Here is a 24,577-nt window from a genome sequence, read left to right on the forward strand (position 1 = left end):
TCCCCACACCATCCCACACTCCCCTCACTTTACATCATTTTCAGCTTCGACAAAAGCATCTGCAAGCGAGCAGAACATGTTTTCCAGTGGCACTGGATTAAGCAAAGCCTTTCAAAGAGAATTTGGTCCCCGCTGCAGGGTGACATGAGATTTTTGCAGTGCTCTGCATTGACAGTACAGACAACATGGGATGTAAAGCCTCCACCTGCGTGCCCCTTCATTTAACATACTGCTTTTGCAAGGTCTAAAAGCCTGCCTTACCTTAGGGCAAGTGTTCAGGTTAGTTAGATGGAAGTCTAAATCTAAATCCCATTAGCAAAGAAGAGGATCTACATACAAAAGGGCCCCATGTGGTAGCACGTTGTGTAGCTCCCTGCTCTACATCTTCAAGGACACACCATGAAAAAGCACTACACCATCTCATGCCAAGACACTTCTAACACTGCACTCGGCTGTACCTGCTGGGAGGCACTTGCAAAACAATCAAACAACAAAATAGAATTGGAATGACAAATGGGAGCAGGAGTTTCCCTGACTCTGAACCAGGACTGTTGCTAATGGAAGTGAAGGTCCCCAGCACCCATCCCTCCTCCTCCCAAACTCAACCAGACCAGCTCCAATTCAGCAGATGGAGGGAGACAGGGGCACCAAGGCTTGGACCACAGCTCAGACAGGGGAACTCACTCAGCACCTTTCACAGAATCCCAGAATGTCAGGGGTTGAAGGGCCCTGGAAAGCTCACCCAGTGCAATCCCCCCATGGAGCAGGAACACCCAGATGAGGTTACACAGGAAGGTGTCCAGGCGGGTTGGAATGTCTGCACAGAAGGAGACTCCACAACCCCCTGGGCAGCCTGGGCCAGGCTCTGACACCCTCACCAGGAACAAGTTTCTTCTCAAATTTAATTGGAAACTTTTGTATTCCAGTTTGTACCCATTGCCCCTTGTCCTACCATTGGTTGTCACCAGCAGAGCCTGGCTCCATCCTCCTGACACTGCCCCTTTCCATATTGATCCCAGGAATGAGTCCCCCCTCAGTGTCCTCTTGTCCAGCTCCAGAGCCCCAGCTCCCTCAGCCTTTCCTCACACGGGAGATGCTCCACTCCCTGCAGCATCTTGGTGGCTGCGCTGGACTCTCTGCAGCAGTTCCCTGTCCTGCTGGAACTGAGGGGCCACAACTGGACACAAGATTCCAGGTGTGGTCTCCCCAGGGCAGAGCAGAGGGGCAGGAGAACCTCTCTGACCTACTGACCACCCCCTTCTAACCCACCCCAGGTCCCATTGGCTTCCTGGCCACAAGGGCCCAGTGCTGGCTCATGGTCACCCTGCTGTCCCCAGGACCCCCAGGTCCCTTTCCCCTGCACTGCTCTCTAATAGGTCATTCCCCAACTTAACTTTGCCAGCAGCTTCTGGACATTTAATGTGATTTCACCCCTCGCCCTCCAGGCACCACATGCAACAACTCAGCACAGGGCTCCGCACACCCAGCACAGCTCCATGCAGGTCAGGCTGAGAACAGGGTTTGGTTTCACTACAAACTTCACACACAGGAAAAAACGCTTAATTTTATTTTTCTTTTTCCTGTAATTTTCTTTTCCACAGGTAAAGAAGTAAGTGGGGAAGAGCAGGAAAAAGAACTGTAAAGATGCAGTTTGTTTTGGTTGGAAGAGACCCTCAAAATGATGGAGTCCAACCACACCCTAACTCTAGGACTAACCCATTTGCTGTGAGCATGAAAGATTTATGAGGCATCCAACATTATAAACGTCTTTATGCGATGTCACTTAACCACTTGTTCAGGGTCTGGGGCACTGCAGGCACGGGTTCAGGAGGAGATCCTGTTTTGGGATGGTAACAGCACGGCTGGTTTGAGCCAGATACCTCATTGGGGACTATTTTCCATTCTCTGTATCTCCAGTTTAAAGCAGCCTCGTGCCCATGTGGTGAGCAGTCCGCACTCAGCTAACTCCACATGTCCCCTGGACACTTCATCCCTCCCTTCCCTTTAAAATAAAACCTGTCCAGGCTCTGAGTTAGCGCTCTCAACCATCCATGGCTGATAATAAAAGATACCTTCTAGTATCTTAGAGGAAACGTTAAATCCCTTTTTTCCAGTAAGGCCAGAGCAAAAGCTTCCTATTGTGTCTGCGCCACTTTCAAAGGGAGCTGCTTCAAAGCTTTTTCCATTTTTCAGATATGCTTTGTCCAAATACAGCTGCTCTGCCGTTATGCACTCTCAAGTCCCCATTCCACCTTCTGCAGGCTCTGTATCATTTTCTCCCCTAAAAATCCATAAAAATAAATGTATGGTCGAAAACACAGAAGACTTCCCGAGTTGTTTTGCTATATATGCCGCTGCTTTTGCTGCAGCAGAGCTCCCTCCTGCAGGGGCCGGAGGTCTATGGGGTGTTTTAGTTTAAGAAGTTTAAGTCTTAAGCCAGACAGCAGAGCAAAATAAATCAGTGCAATAAAACAGTCCCCAAACCCTTAGAGGGGAGCCGGCACTCAACAGAACCAGGCTCAGAGACTAAGGAAGGGACATGAACTTCAGCATTCATCTTAACACGAAAACACAAGCAAACCCTGAAGATGGTTATTTTCTGAACACATCTCCTAGACCTCTTCCAGCTCCCACTATTGCAGGGAATCAGAAGAGAGATATCCTGTACTTACCCCTGAAGAGCACATACCACAATATCTCAAAATGTGCAATAACACAGCTTTACCATTCGGATTATTTGTATTTCATCGTTTCATAAGCTTTTAGGCTTTTGAAGTGTTAAATGTCTCTGTTTCTGGGCTGCTTTCCTTATCCTACACAATACCTGACCAGACTCCACCAATGTATAACATTACTGTATCACTAACGCACTAGACTGTTCTAGTCACATCCATAATGTCACAACACAGGGGTCAGACAATGGAAATTGGAAGAGTTTGGTTTGATGTGCTTTTGGTTTGTTTCTTCCCAGGCAAAGAACAATGGATTCTGCTGAATTACAATACCAGCACATGTCAACAGTGGGTTTTTCCTTAGAAGAGCATGAGAAAGTCTTTCTCTATGAGCTAATTAGAGTATATACTGAGCACTAACCACCTGTGACCTGAATCAGATGCCCAGACCACTTCATCTCCCACCTCCTCTCTGCTCAACTTTTGGGAGGATTTGCTCTGTATTTCTTTGATGCACCTACAAGACACTCCAAGACAATTTAAAAAGCTATCGCCATCCTTCCTTCAATTCCCACTTCATTTCTCCATAAAGCTCATTTTCACCTCCCTATTTAAAAAGCCAACAATCTGACAAGCCCTGCAGAGCCTGTTGGATTTTTAACTTTAAAATTTCATTGGGGATTTTTTAAAATACATAAAAATGGAAAGTGTTCCACAGGACGCCCTAGAAATTACCCTGAAGTCGGGCAACAACTCCGAGCTCCCCCTGATCCCAGTATCACACCTTCTGCATTCACCAGGCCTTTGTGAAAGGCAAGTGATCCTCTTACAATAATTAACAACGCTTCTCCTTTTATTGCTGGGTTATTTTCCCTTAAACTGAACATTACCATGACTGCTTCATAGGGACGTGCTAATTATTATTATTTACATTGCAATGCAGTCTTGGAAACTCCGCCAGGAGCTGCGATCCCACTGTGAGGGGCGATGCACAAGCACAGCACAGTCCCACCCTCAAGGCTTCAAAAAGAAACATGGGTCTAGATTTCTGCCCCTGCTCAAGCTATTTATTGGTCTCCTTGGCACACTTCTCTCCCTGTATTTCCATCTCTCTCCTCATCCTCCCACCCGACACAGTCCCCCAGTGACTTTTGCATCTCTCCAAATGGCTTTTAAATTGTTAAACCAGCCTCCTTCCAGACCTTGAGAGCTTAAATACTCAGGGAATCCTATTTCCCTGCACAGGGATACCCGAGTGCAGACACCTCACAGGGAGCATCCAAATTAAGGTCCATACACAGCTAAAATAGCTTACCCTCCCTGGTCCATTAAATCATCAGGCTTGTACAGCTTGGCAGAGTTTTGCTTTAAACCCCCATGCTTTAAGTAAGTTCTATTAACATTTTAATGTGTAATAACACAGTCTTACAATTATGAAGTTAATGACACAACTGTACTCTTAAGTAGAAAAATGCATTTCCCGCTCTAAGTGAGCAGCTGTAAACTTGAGATTTTAATTGAGAAAAAAAATAATCAACCCTAAGGGGATCTTAATTCTGTATGTGGTTTTGTTGTTACTTCACAGTGATCTTCAACTAGTTAAAACTAGAAACGTTCCTAACACAGACACACAACAGCATCTCTCTGCAACGCAAGAGATTTGATCCTTTGGGGATATTTTAAATATCCTGCCCAGTGCATTAGTGGTCAGGCAAATCAACTCCATGGGTTAAACCTCCAACACAGAGCACGTGGGAAAGGTCCCGAGTAGTTTGTCAAAGATGGGATTGGAGAGAGAGAAGGCAAAAAACAAGAAGATATAGATATAAGATAAAATAACACCAGGAACTGCTACTACAGGTGTCCCAGGCTCAGCTTATCCTGATCACATCAGCACCGAGCTCTGTTAGGCTCAGCCTAAACCCCCCAGCTAAGCATCAGTGCCACACAGCTAGCAGGCACATCCTCCATAGGCACAGCTACCTCCTCAATAACCTCCTCAAATAGGTGAGAGCCACACAAAAGCATTAGCCAGGGTAAACTTCATATTCCAGTGCACAACGCAACAAGCACAGCAGCTTTTTTTAGTCAACATCTTCTATTTAACAGCACCAGGGAGTCAGGGCTGAAACTAAGAGCTGTAATAAATTGTTTCTAAAAACCCCATAAAAATAATCCTCATCATCCATTTACTACACATCTGATTTGTTCCACCAGTGAAGTTATTACTTTTAACACGACTGAACTAGGCACATGTTCTCACATACATCTAATTTTTGTTACCGAATACTATTCCTGCGTATGTAACTGGAGAATTTGGGCAAGGAAAAGGTAGACCCAAAACCAGAGATGCATTTACTCATACCTGCATCAAGCCTTCCAAGACGTGGCATAAACTCCATAACAGACAGGAGAGAGACAGCCAGAAAAACAACTGCCATCCTCAGCAGAACCAGCGTTACCAGCTACCATCCCCCAGAAAAACCCCGTGCTTTATTTAATATTCTTCCATATGGCACTTTATAAGCTATTAAGTGCAGAACAAGCAGCCAAGTAATGCACATTCGCTCTCTGAAGGATGCGAAGAAGGAAGGAGCACATTTCCATCCCTGCAAGAGCAAATCCACCAGTGAGACATTACAGGCTTATGAAACAGAGACCGTCTTGGCCAAGAAACCAAATGGCCCCACAAGAGACCTGGTGGGCTTTGCCCACGTTATGATTCTAAGATTGATTCCTTAATGTGCAGCCCATGGGCTCCCATCACCCTCCGTGGACATGGCACAAGGGGTACCCTGGATATCAGCCTGACCTGCCGCACATCAAACCCTGCAGGAGCACATCTGGGCGCACACAGCTTGATAGAAACATCTGTATTACAGTCGTGCAGCAAGATCCCACATCAAGAAAAAAGTGTAAGAGAAGAAATCTGATTAATGGATAAATAATAAAATAATGCTAGAAATATGTGGTTTTTACAGCAGAATGCCCATTCGCTGAGCCCCAGCACAACCAGAGCACTTCCCCACACATGCTCGCCCTCAGACTCATTTTACAGTACTAACTCAAAGATATATAACATATCGTTAAAATTAGTTTGCCAGTGTGATTTTAGCCACTTATTTTTTGACAGCATAAGAAAGAAAAAAAAGCAGGATTTTCCAGTTCTTGTCATCCTGCGTGACAGCAGAAAACATGCCGATACCTGCTCTTCCCTTTCTTCGGCTTGGTCTTCCAATGGTAAGGTGGACATTACCTCTATTTGCTGGCTTTAGAGGAAAAAAAAGAGTGAAGAAAATGGGAAAGCAGGGCTGTCCTTGCAAGGACTGCAGTTGCTGTCAGGCCAACGCTGATGGAGAATCACAGGATGGTTGAGGCAGGAACGGGTCTCCAGAGGTCATCACCAAGGATGGAAATGCCACAGCCTCTCTGGGCAACCCATCAAAAGGCTTTTCTGTGCTGAATTCTCTCCCTTGTTGGCACTGGAATAGTTAAAGTGCTTTTAACTGCTTTTTAAAAATCAAGATCCTAAAAACAAACTAGGCTTTAAATAGGAACAATGATAGACAGGTGCCTCTCTCAACATATTTCACTGCACAGCCAATTTGTGGAGCAGGATTTCAGCACCCATCCTAACTACTGTTGCAATTTAATTTATCCCTGTATTAGCTACGGCTGTGCAACTCTCAGTGGTGGAGCATGGCTGACCCACTGATTAATCTTCAGCTGTCCTCATTACTGCACACTCCCATCTGCTTTGTTTCTGCCTGTCTGTATTTGCAACCCCCATCAGAAACCAAGAGACCAACTGATGAAGACCAGGATGGCTCCGAGAGGACACCCTGCAGCCCAGCATGGTTATGTGGACTGCTGTGATAAGACAAGGGGCAATGGTTTTAAACTAAAAGAGGGGGGATTTAGTCCAGATATAATGAAATGGTTGGCCCTGAGGGTGGTGAGAGCCTGGTCTAGGCTACCCAGAGAGGTGGTGGCTGAACCATCCCTGGAGACATCCCAGGCCAGGCTGGACAGGGCTCTGAGCAACCTGAGCTGGTAAAGATGTCCCTGTCATGGCAGGGGGGGCACTGGGAGAGCTGGGAAGGTCCCTTCAGCCCAAACCATCCTGTGATGCTACATGAACCGGAGATGGCCAACGTTGGGTTTGACACGCTTGGACCATTCAAACATTACAGACCACAGACATCAGGATACAGAAGTATTCAGTGGAAGCACAGAAGATACTGGGCAGTATCAGCAGTAGGATACATCAATGGCAGAGATAATATAAATCAGTGCAAGGGCTGAATCATAGCCCCACAGTTCAGATATCTCCTGCTCCCATACACAGCTGCCATGTTTCCAGTACAGCTGTTCCCCAACACCTTGCCAGGGACATCACCCACCACAATTGTGCTTCATACCTAGAGGGAAAAGGGAAACCTGGGCTCCTGCCTCAGAGCAGAGATGTCATAGACACACCAGCTCACAGCTTCTCCACAGCAACTTTCACCTCCAACCAAGAGCATGCTTCCACACCAACAAAAACATAGACATGAGAAACCTTGCTCACCCATTGCATTGGTGCTGGAGAGACTTGGGGTTCAGAGCAATATTTTCCCTCCATGAACTACATGTGCTGTGTTTTTAACCAGCAGTTAGAGAAACGTGAACAGAAACCAGCCGAGCCCAGAGCTCTGAACTTCCATCAGCCCTGGAAGATGCCAGGAGCGCCAGTCACGGCACCTTGCAAGGCAGCTCTGCACCATCCACACGTGATCCATCCAGCTGCTCTGACCCATTAATAAAGAGAACGACACAAGAGCAAGATCATTATTTTGTTCATAGCAAATCTGGAGTCACTCAGAAGTATTATTCATCATTATTCCACAGTTCTCTGGTGGTGTGATCTGATGCAGTGCAGCAGTGCCCAGAGGTCTCAGCCCTCTGCCACCCCCCTCTCGGCTGACTCACTGCACTGACTCGGGTGGCTTCAAGGTTTCCTCTCCATATCCTGCTGTGCTGAGACAAAACTCGTGTCTCCCATGGGACAGAAGTCACCAGGGCTTACTGCCTCAAGGGGAACTTGCTTAGAGTCTCTGGATATGAATTCAGCCATTTCAGAGCAATGCATTTCAGTAAAACTTCTCCCAGCCTGAACACCGTGCAGATGTGGCACCGCATCAAGGAGCATATGAGCTTTGGTTCCATCTAGAAGAGCATCCCAGACAGCAGCAGGGAACCAAATCCTGGGAAGAGAAGACCACTATGCATCTTCCTCGCTCCCAGCTATGAGGAGTTTTGCTGCAGACAGGGGACTGGACATTTTTGTACCAAGACAACCATACAATTGCTTCAGAGGTTGGACCTGCAAGCATCTTAAACACAAATTCTGTTTGCCATATGAACACTGGGTCTGCCCTACCTCTGCAATACCTGGGTGGGTCAACAAGATTACACTTGCACTCATGGATCCATCTGCCACATTCATCTCCAGCGCAACAAATCTGGCTACCAGCCCACGACACTGGAGTTGCAGAACCTGCCAACTCATTTCAAGTTCTTCTTACCCATAGCAACCAACTGAGAAGAGGAAGATCTTCAGAACCAGCCATACCCACATCTAAACATCACCCTGCTGTGTTTCCACACTTGGTGTCCACCAGCTCGGTCCCAGGGTTCACCAGACAGCTTAATTCATACTGCCAAGGTCACATTGTCCATAGGTAGCAAAACATCCAGTTTTCTGGTTTCCCCACCCATATGCACCATCGCCTGAACAGCTCGGGCAGAATACATGGCACCATTTCTCCAGAACATCAGCTGTGAAAGGAACATCATGAACCACCCAAGAATGACAAGTTCAGACCTTGGCTGGTAAGCACAGAAGGGAGGACTCGCACCTACTCCTCAGTTAAACACACTCATTTCTAATGCTCGCCCCAAGTCTGTGCATCACGCCTACAACTTATCATCGTCCTTAAAGCAAAAATACCCAGAAACTCAGCTCCCTCCTCCCTGACTCATCACACCACACTGGGGAGCTGCTCTCAGGGGGCTCCTACGTGAGTGCGGGGAGACGGTAAAGCCCATTAGTGAAATCCCATCGGACTTTGCTGGATGGGAGTTTAGTTTTAGGGTATTGATATTACGCTTCTAAAAGCCCCAGAAGTTTGACGACTCTACTTGCTCAAGCAGAGTAGCTGCAGGCAACAAGACGTTCTCTTTATGAGAATATTTAGCTGCAACAGTACTTTTTTTTCTTCAGGTGCCTGAGATAAAGTTAAACTTTCATATAAGGCAAAATATATACATTAATTAAACTAACTAGAAAAATGCAAGAGCTTCTGCCTCAGACGAGCAGCCTCACTGCTTATTAGTGAAAAGCTCTTTAGTCTGGTTGGCCACAGATAAAGCAGATCTTTGGTTCGTATGGAAATACGTGCTTGGCCAAGAGCAGACAGTGGCTGGACATCCACAGGAAAGCATTGATACCAACACGGATTAAAGTCACACCCCGTGAACACAGAAAAAGATCATTCATATACATTAATCATCTTAGTCCCATTTTCTGCTGACACAGGCAGCCCAGCTTCTGCTTGGGGACACCTCAAACAATTGTTCATCCACAGCTCCATTAGCATTTGGAGTCACATACGATGGATTAATTGCTCATCAATTAATTGGTGTTGCAATACAACAAGGCAAGACAAAGCCCAGTTGGCATCATGACTTGGATCTGACCACCAAGTAGCAACAACAGCCTTGCTCATTTAAAACAGATCACTCCAAACGTCAGAAAAAAAGAAGCCGATAGCACACGTACAACCACATTACAAAAGGAGAAATTACTGAAAAGGGACAGGTTTTCTTGTCTATTATCGGAGATCAGCTCATTTCTCATTGACCTAAGACTTAGGACACAACACACCAGATGGAGCCGAGTGCTGTGCAAGCGCAAGTGGGACATTTCTTCTCTCTCCTCTCACAAAACAGCAATAAAAACGCTAAATTCCAAAGCCTGTCATGTTCCTTGAATTCCTGACAGCATTTTTTGAATAACTAGAAAACATTTAAATGTTTTGACTTTTTAAGCGAAGCAGTTCAACTTTTCATTTTGAAGCGCCTGTTTGAAGATTCCCTTCTCCTTTATGTTAAAGCACTCATGAACGTTAAAACAACAACAATAAAAAATACAATAACCCCCAGCATAGCTTGACTTTGGCAAAAACATTCTGATCGCTTGGAGTAACTCTTGTAACTCCTGGAAGTTGCAACTTATCCTAAAATAAGAAAAATATCCCATGTTTCCCCTTGTTACAGGTGCAGCCTCAGTGAACTCAGACCAAGCACAGCCCAGAGACTCATCTCTCCCTAAATCACCATTTTTCTCTCTTCCTCACCAGGATTCAGTAAAACACTCACACAATAACCTAGAGAAGGACATGGCAGACCAGGCCCCAGATGCATCTCTAGGATGAGACCACTCTTATAGACCCACTTCAAACCTGCTCTATGACCTTTACTCAAGAGCCCACAGAACAAGCAACCACCACAACAAAGAAATCACCTCCCTGACCAGTTTTAATTCATTTATACAATGCATATTAAAAAAAAAGCACTGGCTTCTCACACATACCTTTTCTTCTCCCTCAACAAATGAATAATTTTAATGAAATAAAGTAAAAAAAAAACTACTCACATTTAGAAGAGAAGGACCTTAACTTTGCAAACTCACTCCAGGGCTGCTCCCCTCTGAGAAGAAACTTAAAGTGCCAGGCTGGCCTTGCTTTAATTAACAATTAGAATTAATTGCAGCTGTGGGGCTGCAGACGTGCAGCTGTGGGGCTGCAGACCTGCCCCTGTAAACAGCTCCACTCACTGACTTTGTACTGGCGGCCTTGCTGATGTGCAGAGGAAAGATGTCAGGCCGTGCTAAGTTTTGGGGTGAGATTGCAGGAAAAGTGGCTGATTTGCAGCATTCTCTTTTGCATTATTTAGCAGTGATGTGGAGGAAAGGGGAAAAGAAATGAGGGAGTGGAGAAGAGCCCTGGCTGGGGCTGCACTAAGGAGCTGCACTAAGGAGCTGCACTAAGGAGCTGCACTAAGGAGCTGCCTGCATGGTGGGGGATGCTGCCAGCTGTGCCAAATCATGGTGTTTAGCTCAATTTGCACCTTCGCCCTCTGCCAGAGGAGCTACAGCACCAGGCTTGCAAGGAGAAGAGGATGTTGTCCCATCATTTGAGAGACAAATGTCAGTTCGAAACTTGCGTGAAAACTTCTACTCCCTCCTTGCTTTGACCCTTGCAGTGCAATACTGCCCAGACCGCTTTATTGCTTTATGTCCCATCAATGTAATGCTAAGCAAAGAGAAAAGCAATGCAACACCCAGAAGAGCGGAGTAACTCCGCCTTCAGGAAAAACAGCCATTAATCAGGTGGGCAGCCTAATGCAGAATCCAATTCCTTCAGCTCCTTCCACCAGGAAATATTCATTTATTTGCTAATTCATAATCTGGGCCCCTGAGCCCTAAACTGTAATGAGCTTTAATTTTTTTAGCTCGAGGTGAAGCTGGAAGCTGCTGGTGGCATGTGCAGGATGGGCAGGGACATGATGGACGTGGATGATGTGATGGAGGCGGGATGATGGTTGTGGCCTGTGTGTTGTTGTTATAAACATTATCTCCAGGACTTTTTATTTAATCAGTTCCCTGGATTGGCTCATCCTTCTCCAAACAGTTTGGTTAGTCTAATTACAGAATGCAAATCACCACCGTTCTCTCCACCGCCTCACTCCCACCAAGCACATTTCAACAGCCAGCACATCTTCCAGCACCCATCACGCTGCCAGCATATTCACACGGATTTTTGGTTTAATGCCGTTAAACTAAGATGCCAGATATTCATGGGAAAAACCTGCATGAAATACTGCAAGACCGCCCGGAGATGCTCTGAGATGTGCCACCTCTGTCAGGTTGGTGAGCACTTCTCATCCCACCTCAACCAGGCCCAGCGTGATGAGCTGGGAAGGCAAAACTGACTTTTCTTCCCAAGCATAGGGCAAGAGTCAAAGCATCGGGCTGCCCTAGTGATTATGTTACATAATCTCTCTAGTATGGACAATACTTGTAAGTTCAGCATTAAACTTCCCCAAGGCTCAAATATTGATGAAACAAGAACTGCCCCATCAAGAATCACAGAATCATTTTGGTTGGAATTGACCCTCAAGATCAAGTCCAACCCACCCCTGGCATTAACCCATGTCCCTAAGCACCACATCCACATATCTGTCCAGCCCTCCAGGGCTGGTGACTCCAGCACTGCCCTGGGCAGCCTGTTCCAATGCCCCACAGCCCTTTGGGGAGGAAATTGTTCCCCACATCCAACCTCAACCTCCCCTGGCGCAACTTGAGGCCGTTTCCTCTGCTCCTGGCGCTTGTTCCTGGGGAGCAGAGCCCGACCCCCCTGGCTCCAAGCTCCTTTCAGGCAGGTCAGAGATCAGAAGGTCTCCCCTCAGCTCCTGTTCTCCAGCTGAACCCCCCAGGTCCCTCAGCTGCTCCATCACACTTGTGCTCCAGCCCCTCACCCTCCATGTGGATGGAGACCCCTCGACTGGAATGAAGCACCACAGCTCACCCCGCCACAACGGGAGGGTGTCTGCTCCTCAGAGAGGCTTTTATCTCCCTGCCTCTTTGATTCCTATCTCACAAATCCATAAGCCACCAGACAGAATTAGTCAGTGAAACAATGTAAGGAAGAAAAGTCCCAGCAGTTTCATGTTCAAGATGACAGCGCAGCTTTTCTGGTTGTCTCCTGAGGACTGAAGGCTCCGGGTTGGTTCATCAAGGACAGTTAGCTTTGACCTTCACTACATCAGAAAAGCCTGCATCCAGATAACACCCTCAGACAAATGGTGTGAATTTTGGGGTGTTCTTATGCAACGACAAGAATTGGAATCAATGATCCTTGTGGGTCCCTTCCAACTCAGGGCATTCTATGAAATATTAATTCTATGAAAATTATTGAATCATAGACTCACAGAATAGTTTGTGTTGAATGGACCTTCCCAGCTCCCCCAGTGCCCCCCCTGCCATGAGCAGGGACATCTTCACCAGCTCAGGGTGCTCAGAGCCCCGTCCAGCCTGGCCTGGGATGTCTCCAGGGATGGTTCAGCCACCACCTCTCTGGCCAACCTGGGCCAGGCTCTCACCACCCTCAGGGACAACAATTTCATTATATCTAGCCTGAATCCTCCCTCCTTTAGTTTAAAACCATCACCCCCTGTCCTATCCCAACAGCCTCTGCTAAAATGTCTGTCCCCATCTTTCTTACCAGCCCCTTTCAAGTCCAGAAAGGCCACAATAAGGTCTCCCCGGAGCTTCTCTTCTCCAGGCTGAGCACCCCAACTCTTCCAATGCATTTTTACATATGAGAGACAGCCAGCTATTTCATCTAGCCACAACAACATGTTGCCAGGTTAGAAAGCGATCCTCGGGCAGTGGGATTGCTCCATGGGATGGTGCCATGATCCCGACGAGGTGGCTCCGGCAGAGCATCCAGCACTCAGCGAGACCATGCCATACACTGTACATCATGTTTTAATCATGTAACGTATTAATAACGTAATTAAAGCCCACACCATTTGCTAAGTAACATATATTACTCCGATCACTGCTCTGATATATTAAAAATAGATGAACTGGTTCCTGGAGTCTGAGGCCAGAGGGGGCAGTGGGTCTCATCGGGGTTGACCTCCCACACATCCACGATCTCCCTTAGCAATCCCCACCTCTGTCAAGCTCGCCAATTCAAGCAGCAACATCTGATTGTATATCAAAGACATTCGACATCAGGGAGTCCAGCACATCTCTCGGCGAGCTGCTCCAACAGCTAATTACCCCAGCTGTTAAAAAAACCTCATCCTTATTGCCACTGTGGGCTTTGGTAACTTCAAATGATTGTTGTTGGCTCCTCTAATGCTTTAGGTGGCTGTTTGGAGCTAGTTCTTCACTGCTGCCTGCTTCTTCCTTCCCAAGATAATTAAAATATACTTTTTTTTTTTCTCCTTTTTTAACTACCTCTAGTCAGTCTTAACCCCCTTTATGCATGGAGCTTCTCTAGCTCCTCTACATCACAAACCTCCATAGTACTCACATGTGCTGGCAACAAGCAACCAGGACAAGCAGACGTCAAAATCAAGCTTAATGCTGCCAAGAGCAATGTCAGCCTGTAAGGATGTTCGAGGCAACCACCTGGTCCCCCAGCCTTTGTTAGGTACAAGAAGCACCCATGGAGGGAGGGATCTCTGCTCCATTCAGCCACCGTGTCTTGCGAGAAAGTCCTCCCAGAAGATTCTGCCTTCAAAACCTGTCTGAGAACAGCAAACGGACTTCACGTTCAGCTATATTTAGCGAGGCCATTATTTATGGAGATGGCAGGAAATAATTCAGCGGGATCCAGACATAACTCAAAATGGCCAAGAGGTTCTATAAAAAGATAAACCGAAGGACCTAAGGGGGCGAGGGACGGCTCTTCAGCCGGCGATGGAGCGGCAGTGCTGCAAACACCCAACGCCTTCACCTGGTCACACCTGGGTGGTGGGTACAGCCGCTCTAAAAAACCTCTTTCTCCAAAAAAATAGAGTCTTTTCCAGGTTTAAGAAACACAGTTTAAGACACAATGCAAGGTCCTGAGCCCATTTGAGCAGGGAATTCAAGTGACAATGTCCTGGCGCGGGCAGGAGGAGGCAGGGAGCATCCTCCCCGCTTGCATTTGCTTTCTGCATGGCCGTGGCTGGGTGTCTCCCATGCAAAAGGGGTTTGTTCCACTGGAAGAAAGGGATATATTGCAGAGGATTGAGTGCCCTACAAGAGTATACATATATATACATGCATACATAGGCTGGCACTGCAATGCATGCAGGGAGCAGCTCATCACTGAAGAAGGTCCCAGAGAATATTTGAGGAGGGTACAAGACAGAACTGAGCTTTACTCATTCACCTGCGTCCTTCCTCCCCAGCACTTCATCTGACTGATTCTAATTAAACTGGATTTTTCTCTTCTGAGCCAAGAGAGCTTTTATTTTATTTGTTTAAACACTTGTTTCCTCGCCACCAGGTTTCCTCCAAATCTCCCTCGCAGAGTCCAAGGCAACGTTTGGAGCAGGGACGCGCAGAGCATCAGCTGCTCCCGGCACGGTGAGACGTGCCGCGACGCCCAGAACGGAACGGAGCCAACTTGCTGCTCACCAGGACGATTGCTCTGACCTGCCTCTCCATCCGTTCAGCAGACCTGCATTCAGGTTTAATCTCTGAGCTTCTCCCACGCATTTACTCGCGAGCATTTTAACAGTTTGACTCTACCCAGTTGCACCCCTCGACCCCAAACTGTTGCACCCCAGGGCAAAGCCACCCCCCAAATGCACAGACCAGCACACGCAGATGCCGGGTGCTGTGCAGCCCCTTACCTATGGGATAAATAAGAACCACAGGAGCAGAGTCGATCTCGATCGCTTGGCTGTCCACAAAATGCACGGCGGCTGCTCCCCCGTCTCTGCACGCTCTCAGTTCAGCTGCACAAGCTCAAGTCCATGTCAGAGCGCTGCCGAAATCCCAGTGTCAACATCCGCGGCGTGAGAGGGAGGAGGAGATCCCTCTCCAGGGCTCAGTTAAGAGTTAAAGCTCTGGATGATCACTTGGCTCCCTCCAAACCTCCTGGCCGGGGCGGTGGAGGAGCTCACAGCTGCTCAGCAACGCCAGCCCCTCCAGCACGGCATAATTCCTCCCCTGTTCCCAGGGCGGCCGCGCTTCCCATGCACAATGTCCCGAATTGTGCAGGGTTAAACCAGCCCACACAACACCCGCATTCACACCCACGGAAATACCCTCTCGGTCCCCGCGCCGCCGTGGTGACATCTGGGGCCGGTGATCCAGAGCCTGCCCTCGCCGGCAGAAATGGGCAACCGGCCTTTCTAATGGGAAAACGCTCTTACTGTTGATTTTTTTTCCCCTCCTTCCCTTCTTTCATCCTTCCAATCCACTCATTCGAGCAGGGTGAGCATTAGGGAAAGGCCGGGTCAGCAGCGGCACGCAGACACTCTCACTCCAAAGCCGGCTGTCATTAATCCCTCCGAGGAGCCGAGCGTACCACAACATCATCATCATCATTATAAAGAGGCAGCCAGAGGTGCTGGAAGATCTTTCCCGACACTGCGTGACCTGCTCCACCTCCCCGGGGACACAAAGTGCTTCACCAGACCCCAACCCAGCTGCCATTTGGGATGCAAGGGGTTTGGGTTCCCTGTTTCCAAACCTGCTTCTTTATACAGCTGGGATACAAATTCATCTGTTGGATAACATTTGATGCTTGGCACAAGGAACAAGGACAATCTCTCTGACATTTAATACAATAAATACCTATGCTTCCACATTACTTTGCATCAGCAACAAGAAGCCAGGTCGTTCCCTCAGCTACAGCTGCTTCTCCCAACACTTTGCAGACCCCCAGGGAGACTCCGGCATGGCTGAGCACAGCGGATACTTGTTACATTTGTGATCACTTGCTTTCATGAGGCATTCACAGCCATCCTGATGTTATCTGCATCTTCATGTGAGACGCTCAGCACTAGGAGATGGTTTAAAACACAGCGTGGGGGTGCACAGAGGGATGAATGTTGCACACACACAATTTTCCCTATGGCAGACCTGGCGTTGACATACACAAAAACTCATCCTTGGTAGCTGCCCTGCTTATTTCCAGCTGAATTCATGGGAAAGTAACTAAAAGCTCTGCAAAGAGTGGGTAAAACATGCTCCTGTGGCCACGGGGAAAACATGCTGCAGAGGGGGCTGCTTCGGTTGCCAGGGGGCTGCACCCCCACGCACAGCACCCCATGGGTGCAGACACCTCAACCAGCAGGTGCCATGGGTGCTCCCCTTTATTGTGGTACCTCGTGTGTTTTGGAAACATGCATCTAAACCCCATGTCCCCAGCGAGCCCCCCAGCCGGGGGGAACGGGTGGGAAAGCGGCTCCCCACTATCATAAAAGTCCCACATTTGGATGAGCTGCAACTCATCTGCCGACCTCCTCATTTAGCCACTTCTCTGGTAACGTGAAGTCTGGTGAAAAGGTAACCATCATGATCTGGACACTTGCATCTTCTGCTTTATTAACCATGCAAGTCACGCAGAATTTAAAGGGGAGGGAAAGTGCATGCTGCACTTGGAGTTTGAGATTATTTTAGCTAAGAAAACAAGCTGCGCAAAGCAGAGCTGGGGAATTGTACATCTTGACAGGGATTTGAGTAGCTCTGCTCTCTCCCCATCCCCTGAAGCAGCAGAAGGTGGGCACCGCGCACACCTGCACCTGCTCTGGCTCCACCACCAACCTTGGCAAACTGTTCCCCATGCCAGTGCCTCGGTTCCCCCGCAGGTTCAGCCGTACCAGCTTTTTAATCATAGCTTTACTACTCAGAAGCAACAGGCGCGAGTTAACGGCGAGATGTACAGCCAGACATCACGGGACATTAATTTGCTTTTTTGCATGAACTAAGAATACGCAAATGTGGATCATTTATTGTGCATTTAAAGGCAGCAAAGCAGCTCTCAAGCGCTGCTGTTCTGGGGGGACGTGCTGAGCGCTGCTTCTCTGCACCTTCTGCAGTGTCGAGCAGCCGTGGCGTGCAGGCAGGAGTGCAGGCAGATGTGCAGGCAGGAATGCAGGGAGGTGTGCAGGCAGGTGTGCAGGCAGGAGTGCAGGCAGTAGTGCAGGGAGGAGTGCAGGCAGGAGTGCAGGCAGGAGTGCAGGCAGTAGTGCAGGGAGGAGTGCAGGCAGTAGTGCAGGGAGGAGTGCAGGCAGGAGTGCAGGCAGGAGTGCAGGCAGATGTGCAGGCAGGAGTGCAGGCAGGAGTGCAGGCAGGTGTGCAGGGAGGTGTGCAGGGAGGTGTGCAGGCAGTAGTGCAGGGAGGTGTGCAGGCAGGAGTGCAGGCAGGAGTGCAGGCAGATGTGCAGGCAGGAGTGCAGGCAGGAGTGCAGGCAGGTGTGCAGGGAGGTGTGCAGGGAGGTGTGCAGGCAGGAGTGCAGGGAGGTGTGCAGGCAGGAGTGCAGGGAGGTGTGCAGGGAGGTGTGCAGGCAGGAGTGCAGGCAGGAGTGCAGGGAGGTGTGCAGGCAGGAGTGCAGGCTGGTGTGCAGGCAGGAGTGCAGGCAGATGTGCAGGGAGGTGTGCAGGGAAGAGTGCAGGCAGGAGTGCAGGGAGGTGTGCAGGGAGGAGTGCAGGCAGGAGTGCAGGCAGGAGTGCAGGCAGGTGTGCAGGCAGGTGTGCAGGGAGGTGTGCAGGGAGGTGTGCAGGCAGGAGTGCAGGGAGGTGTGCAGGCAGGAGTGCAGGTAGGCGTGCAGGCAGGAGTGCAGGGAGGTGTGCAGGGAGGTGTGCAGGGAGGAGTGCAGGCAGGAGTGCAGGGAGGTGTGCAGGCTGGTGTGCAGGCAGGAGTGCAGGCAGATGTGCAGGGAGGTGTGCAGGGAAGAGTGCAGGCAGGAGTGCAGGGAGGTGTGCAGGGAGGAGTGCAGGCAGGAGTGCAGGCAGGAGTGCAGGGAGGAATGCATGCAGGAGTGCAGGGAGGTGTGCACAGGCAGGTGTGCAGGCAGGAGTGCAGGGAGGTATGCAGGCAGGAGTGCAGGCAGGCAGTGCTGGGAGCAAGCAGGAGTGCAGGCAGGAGTGCAGGCAGGGAGGCAGTGCCGGGAGCAGGCAGGTGGAGCTCGGGCAGCGCACATCACCAGTGAGACCCTGTCCCAGGGACACAACCGCAACGGGAGGAGCTGGAGAGAAGCCGGAGCGGCAGACAGCACCGAATGACAGGTCTGAGCAAGCTGCAAGGCGGCAGGTTCTCCATGCAGGACCCGAGAGGGCAGCAGGGCACAGGGAGGATGCTCAGAAGAGACACCAATATTTCAGATTGGTGGCACAAAAGCAGGGAACAAATGGGTTAAGTCAGCAAAGACACCCTCCTAAATGCTCCACTCCTGGAAGCTGAGCTGTGAGGATCTTGAAATCTTCAATAAGGGACAAAAAAGTTGTTCAAATCCCACAAACCTATTTTTCCAAAGCAACGAGGACTGAGCGGGGTCCCTCTCCCAGCCTGTTTGCTTTTGCTAATGGGTGCTACCTTCAAAATCTCCTTTCTCAAAATGGCCCTGGTGCTCCAGGCTGCCGGGTGACATACCCTGGGCTTGGCTTTCTTTTTTTGGCTGAGCACCGTCTGCTTTCTCAAACCAGCCTTCAGGAGTCAATGAAGAAACACAAATCCACATGAAACAGGTTTCAAATACAGTGCAGCCACATCTGCCTGACTTCGCACCACTTCCCCCCCTCCCCTCTCAGCAGCCCTTCACCAATCGTCCTTAACCTAAATAAGGTGTTACATTTGACAGGATGAAAATGCAGCATTCCCAAACAAAAGTCTTACTACAAATCTGCGTGTGGCATCACCTGTGCATAGATGCTGATGTTCAGTCCAGGGCAAGAGCTCCCTTTCCTGCAGGCCCCCACAAAACACACTCTGCCTGAACAAGCCCTCTTCTATTCATGACAGCGGTTGCTATTCCAACGCATCCAACAATATGTGCCTGTGTGTCGGGGAAGGCAAAGAGCCCCGGTGCTGCCAGTGCCAAGATCTGCACGTTAGTAATCCAGCTGCTGGGAGCAGAACCCCCCAGATATTTTCAATTACACTGAAATTTCGCAAAATTTAAAAAAGCGGGAGGGTGGGGGGTCGAGAGCATCTCTGAGGCTGCCTTGCTGCTGGGGAGCAAAGATTTTAGTGCTGAAACCCGGGCTTCGAAGGAGCGGATGCCAAACGAAGCATTTACTGGTAAATTCATGAAGTCGCCTCAACATCGAGTATCAGAGGCAGCGCTCCCAGCAGCTCCGCACCGCCGCCGAGCTGAGCCCCGCCGTGCCGCTTACATAACCCCGGACCGCGGCCGGAGCATCACCGGGACCGGGGCATCACTGGGGCCGGGGCATCACCGGGGCCGGGGCACCCCCGAGGCTGAGGCATCACCGGGGCCGGGGCCAGCGCACCGGGCGGCGTCCTCACCGCGCAGCACCGCGGTCCAGCGGGGTACCCGGTTCTCCGCTTCTCGGGTCCAGGCTTCGCGGTAAACGGGGCCAACTTGGCGGGAGGTAGAGGGAGAAGCAACAAGACCCGAGGCCGCAGCGCCGGTCCCCAGGCAGCCGCTCAGGACCCGGGTGCTGAGAGCGGGGCAGATGATGCCGCCGGCTCGGCCCCGGCCGCCCCGCTCCGCGGAGTCTCCCGCGTCCCGCTCCGCGGCGGCGATTTGCAAGTCACTGCCGGGGGCAGCGGGGCCGCGGGGCGCTCCCCTGCGCGCTCGGCCGCGGGGACTGCGCGCCCCCGGCGGAGCGCCGGGAAGTTTGCGGTTCGCCCCCACCCCTCGCTCCGCGGCCGCGGGCGGGCGGCAGCGCCGCTGCTAACAAGTGCGGCAGCCCCGCGGAGCTCCGCGGGCACGGAGAAGCCCCATCGCGGTGGTGCCCATCCGCTCCGCGGCAGCGGCCAGCCCGGGCCGGGACCGGCCGGAGCCCCCGATACCCCCCGCCCCCGGTTTTCGCCGCGTAATGTCAGCGTCTCATGGCAACGGCGCTGCCTCCGCTCTGGCTCCGCCGGCTCCCGCGGCGCGCAGCGCGGGCCCGCCGCCCCCGCGACCGCGCGGGGGGGACACCCCCCCCTCCCGCCCCGGCGACAGTCGCGACAAGGTCACGCCGCGCCCCGGACTCACCGTACACCCCTTGCCCGGAGCTGCCCTCCAGCAGAACCGTCAGCAGCCCCAGCAGCCCGATCGCTACATCCATCTTCACGTGAGCATCCACATATCCAGCCCGGCGCGGGGGGGGGGGCCGCGGGGGGGAGGCAGCGCAGCGCCCACCGGAGCCCCGCGCTCCGCTGCGGCCGAGCCGCGCACGCCCGCGCAGGCAGGGCGGCGGGGGGCAGGCGGCGGGCACCGCTGCGGTCCTCCTCCTCCGCCTCCTCTTCCTCCTCCTCCTCCTCCTCCTGCGCAGCGGGCGGCGCGGAGCGGCGCGGAGAGGCGCGGGGCGAGCCCCCCTCAGAGCGGCAGCCCCCTCAGGGCGCCGGCCGCCGCCGCCGCCGCCTCCCGGGGCCGCCGAGCGCCTCCCGGGGCCGCCGCAGCCGCCTGCGCCCCGCGGCCATCAGATGCCATCGCAGCGCCGCGACCCCCGCATGGTGCGCGGGGCCCCCCGCGCGGCGCGGAGGTGGCGTCGGGGGGGAGGGCGCGGAGCCGCGGAGGTGTGTCCTGCTCTTGCGCGCCGGGAGCGGCCCTCACCGCGCCTGCGGAGCGGTGGCCGGGCCCATGGCGGGAAGGGGGGGGCGGCGAGGGGGGGCGGCGGGCTTCCCTCTGCCGTGCGGTGGGTGCGAGTGTGCGAGTGTGAATGGAGGGCGGCGGTGTGCGGTCACGTTGTGCTATACGTGCCGCCAGCCGGGGCCGGGGAGCCGCAGCCCGGCGACGTCAAAGCTGCGTGGCTCGCTGCTGCGCGCCTTCCTCCGCCTCCTCCTCCTCCGCCGCCGCCGCCTCTCGTGTCCCCGTGGCTCCGCCACCGCCGCCGGGCGCGCAGGGCTGCGGGCGCTGCCAGGCTGGGGCGCCGCGCTCCGCTCTGCTCCGGGGTGCGCGGTGCGGTGCGCCCTGTTCCGCTCCCGGCTGCGCTGTGCGCTCTGCTCTGGAATGCGCGGTGCGCTCCGCTCCAGGATGCGCGGTGCGGTGCGCCCCGCTCCCCTCCCGTCAGCGCGGTGCCGATGCGCCCCGCTCCGCACCCGGCCGCACAGTGCGGTTCGCCCCGCTCCGCTCCCGGCTGCGCGGTGAGGTGAGGTGCGGTGCCCCCGCGCAGTGCGGACGGTGAGGAGCGCCGCGCTCCCTCGCTGACTGCGCGCTCCAAGGGTCCCCGCTACGCGCCGCGGCTGTGCCCGGTTGTCACCCGACCCTGGGTACCGGTCACACGGCTCCGCGGGGCTGCGCGGTGCGGACGGTGCGGGGCGCCCTGCGCCCGCGCTCACTACGCGCTCCGCTCCCGCCTGTCGTGAGGAAGGGGGGCGCGCCGGCCGCGGGCGCCCGCGCATTTCCCGCTGGTCCCGGGCAGAGCTGAGCTCCGCGGTGGGGCTTACCGGCCGGCATTCGTGCTGTCCCTTCGTCACCTCCCGATTCCAGCCGCTCCCTCTTTGCCCGCTGTGGGGGACACCCCAGGGCTCAGACCTGCTCCCAGCCGTGCTCTGTCCCACTGGTGACACACACTCGTGGGGTGCCGGGGGGCAGCAGCGCTGCTCTCCCCAGCCTCCACTGACTGAACACCCCGTGCTTGCTCAAGGTTGAGTGCCCCAGGGCACTCTAAGGACACTCACCATTCTGGGGGCTCCCACACCTTGGTGTGATAAGCAGGGAGGGGGCACATAGGGGACAAGCTGCTCTGTGTGTCTGGCAGGCAGCAATGCAGCTGAGCACACTCCAACTGCTGCCCACCACTGGGTTCTCCCCTGGTCGTTGCCCCCTTCAGCCATGTTTGGCCTCCACCAAGTATCTGAGATACCTCACTGGCTCCCGGCACCTTCCCAGGCTGCGCTCAGGCTGCCTGATGTCCATATGTTTTGAGGTCTCATGGGACTTGTGCTGGTGAAGGTCTCTTGCCTCCAATTCACCAGAGCAAACAAGGACTTGTTGAGAAGTGACAGCCTCTGTGTTCTCCCCTTCGTGCTCGGTTCCTGCAAGGATTGCACCAAAACCATGGGCACTTTGGACACAGTTACATTCAGTTTCCTCCTCTGCCTGCACCAATTAAGGATTAGCGCTCCATGCCAGGACCAAGTGACATGCTCTGGAAGAAGTAATTGTGCTGTCAGTGTTTCTTGTGACCCCTCTGGCACGAAGCAGGACACTGTTAACAAGGCTTGGACTCTTCCAGCACTTTTTAGCACTCTCCTGGCCACTGGTGACAGGGCCTGAACTCCTCAGTGCTGCCCTTCTGAGACAATCTGTTGAGCTTCCATCCCCAAAGGGCTCAGAGCCATCCAGTCCATCAGTTGGAAATCTACTGAGGGATGCAAGGGGCTGGATTCAGGTCTTGCTGGGGCTGCTTCCTTGTCTCAAACCAATAAGAAGGTGGAAGGTGGAACAAGGGATGGGTGCAATGTTTCTCACGCCAAAATTCATGGGGTAGTTTTTTCTTTGCTAAGGCAGACAGCAACACCAGCAAACACAGGGTGGTGCCTCCAGCTGCACCCACTCCTCAGGACAGACTCTCCAGAAGCCACGGGCACCTCTGGATGATGGAAAGGAAGGTCCTCAGCTGCTGTTGAGGATTGCTGACAGACTAGTCAGAGCCTAGCAAAGCCGTTTCCTCCATGAAACCATCCAAACGCATCTCATCACGTTCAGTGGTTGGACTCCCTATTTGAAGGGAGTCCCATATTGCATGTCTGTGTCCGTCTGATGCTCCTTTTTGTCTTTCAGTTGCAAGAAGCATTTTGGGGAATGTGCCTCAGTAGGTCTCCAGAGGTTGCACTCACAGCATGGCTTTCAATAGGTTACATTCAACCTTGGGTTGCCTTTTGTCTTTACCTTCAGCCTCTCCACCTTGCCACACCTGTGCCAAACTGGCCCTCAAATCAACACCTGTGCCACAGCTTCTGGGCCACGGAGGTCCCAACCCAACCCAGACTTGCACCCAGTGCTCTGGTGTCCTTCCTCAGCTATTTTTCCCCCCGACTCCTTTCTTACTCCCGTGCCCATTGGCCCCAGAGCGTGGGGCACGAACAGACTCCAGCAGCTCTTTTGACTTTGTGGGGACAGTGCATGTTTTCTTCACCTGTAAAGCCCTGTCCATGGCAGGTCTTGGCAGGAGAAGCCCAGAGCCCAGCCCTACCTCTTCTTGTTGGAGGTCATTCAAGTGGAGGTGGAAGGAAGAGGGACCTGTACCTTATCATCCATAATGCCTCCAGGACTGGTCCTTTCTCACCCTGTTTCCAGCCCTTACATGGTTAAATCCAAGATCCTCACAGCAGAGAGAGAATTATTTGATCCTGAAGGCTGAAATCATTAACTGGCTGCTGCTCTAGCCTGTGGAACAGCCATTAGGAGGGACGCAGCATTTTGTTAGCACATCATTGGCACACTTTCTTGCAAGTTCAAGCTTCGGTGCTGCAGAGGCTAATGCACCTAGTAAACCTTACCACAAAAGCACTGCACTTGAAATTTGTGAAAATAACTCGGTCTGAAATTAAGCCGGTGTGTAAATTTCTGTGGGATAAGTGCCCAAATGATTTCCACCGAACAGGATCATCTGACATGGCTTTTTAAAAAATATCTTGTCATTAAATGTTTAAACACTACAGCTACTGCTATGGCCTGCTTGATGATATTAAGCTCTGAACCTGAACCTGACCATCTCCCTCGGTAGTTTACTGAAGAAAAAGGAGGAATTAAAATAACTCACCAAGGGAGAGCTGACAGCCACCCGAGTTTGCTGAGTTTCCCAAATCACTCTCTATTACAGCATTAAATAGCAATGGAGTAGCTCCTCACTGAAATAAGGTAGCTGGGGGTTGTTCTGGGGCTTGTGAAATTCAGCTGGTGTCATTCAGGTGTTCCTGAGGCCAGGACTGGGATTTGCGGCTGGGCTCCATCAACTCCAGCACTTGCAATTTGCTTCAGGAAGGAAAATATGCTGTCTGGATGGTCCCCAAAGGCTACTTACAGACCCCACTTCAACATTCAAACCCCCGGTTCATTTTGTAGCTTTCCTTTATCACTGGAAAGGCTCATCTGTTGCTTTTAACCCCCAAACAAGTTCCTGTTTCAGTACTACCCCCTTCCCCCTGCCAGATGCCAAAACCGTGACGA

At 52.0% G+C, this 24,577-nt stretch overlaps 1 protein-coding gene across 2 annotated transcripts in view; it reads right to left on the reverse strand.

The window, feature by feature from the left end:
* MDGA2 (MAM domain containing glycosylphosphatidylinositol anchor 2) overlaps positions 1-20,528 on the reverse strand; it is a gene marked incomplete at both ends in the record, with an annotated part of 309,300 nt that extends 288,772 nt beyond the window's left edge. For both annotated transcript variants that reach the window (XM_080345156.1, XM_080345155.1), the window contains one exon: positions 20,456-20,528. In XM_080345156.1, the coding sequence (XP_080201282.1) occupies positions 20,456-20,528 (73 nt within the window). The remainder of the gene's footprint in view (positions 1-20,455) is intronic.
* Between the last annotated feature and the right edge of the window lie 4,049 nt (positions 20,529-24,577).

This window comes from Nesoenas mayeri (genome assembly GCF_963082525.1).
Source record: "Nesoenas mayeri genome assembly, chromosome: 5".
Taxonomy (NCBI): domain Eukaryota; kingdom Metazoa; phylum Chordata; class Aves; order Columbiformes; family Columbidae; genus Nesoenas; species Nesoenas mayeri.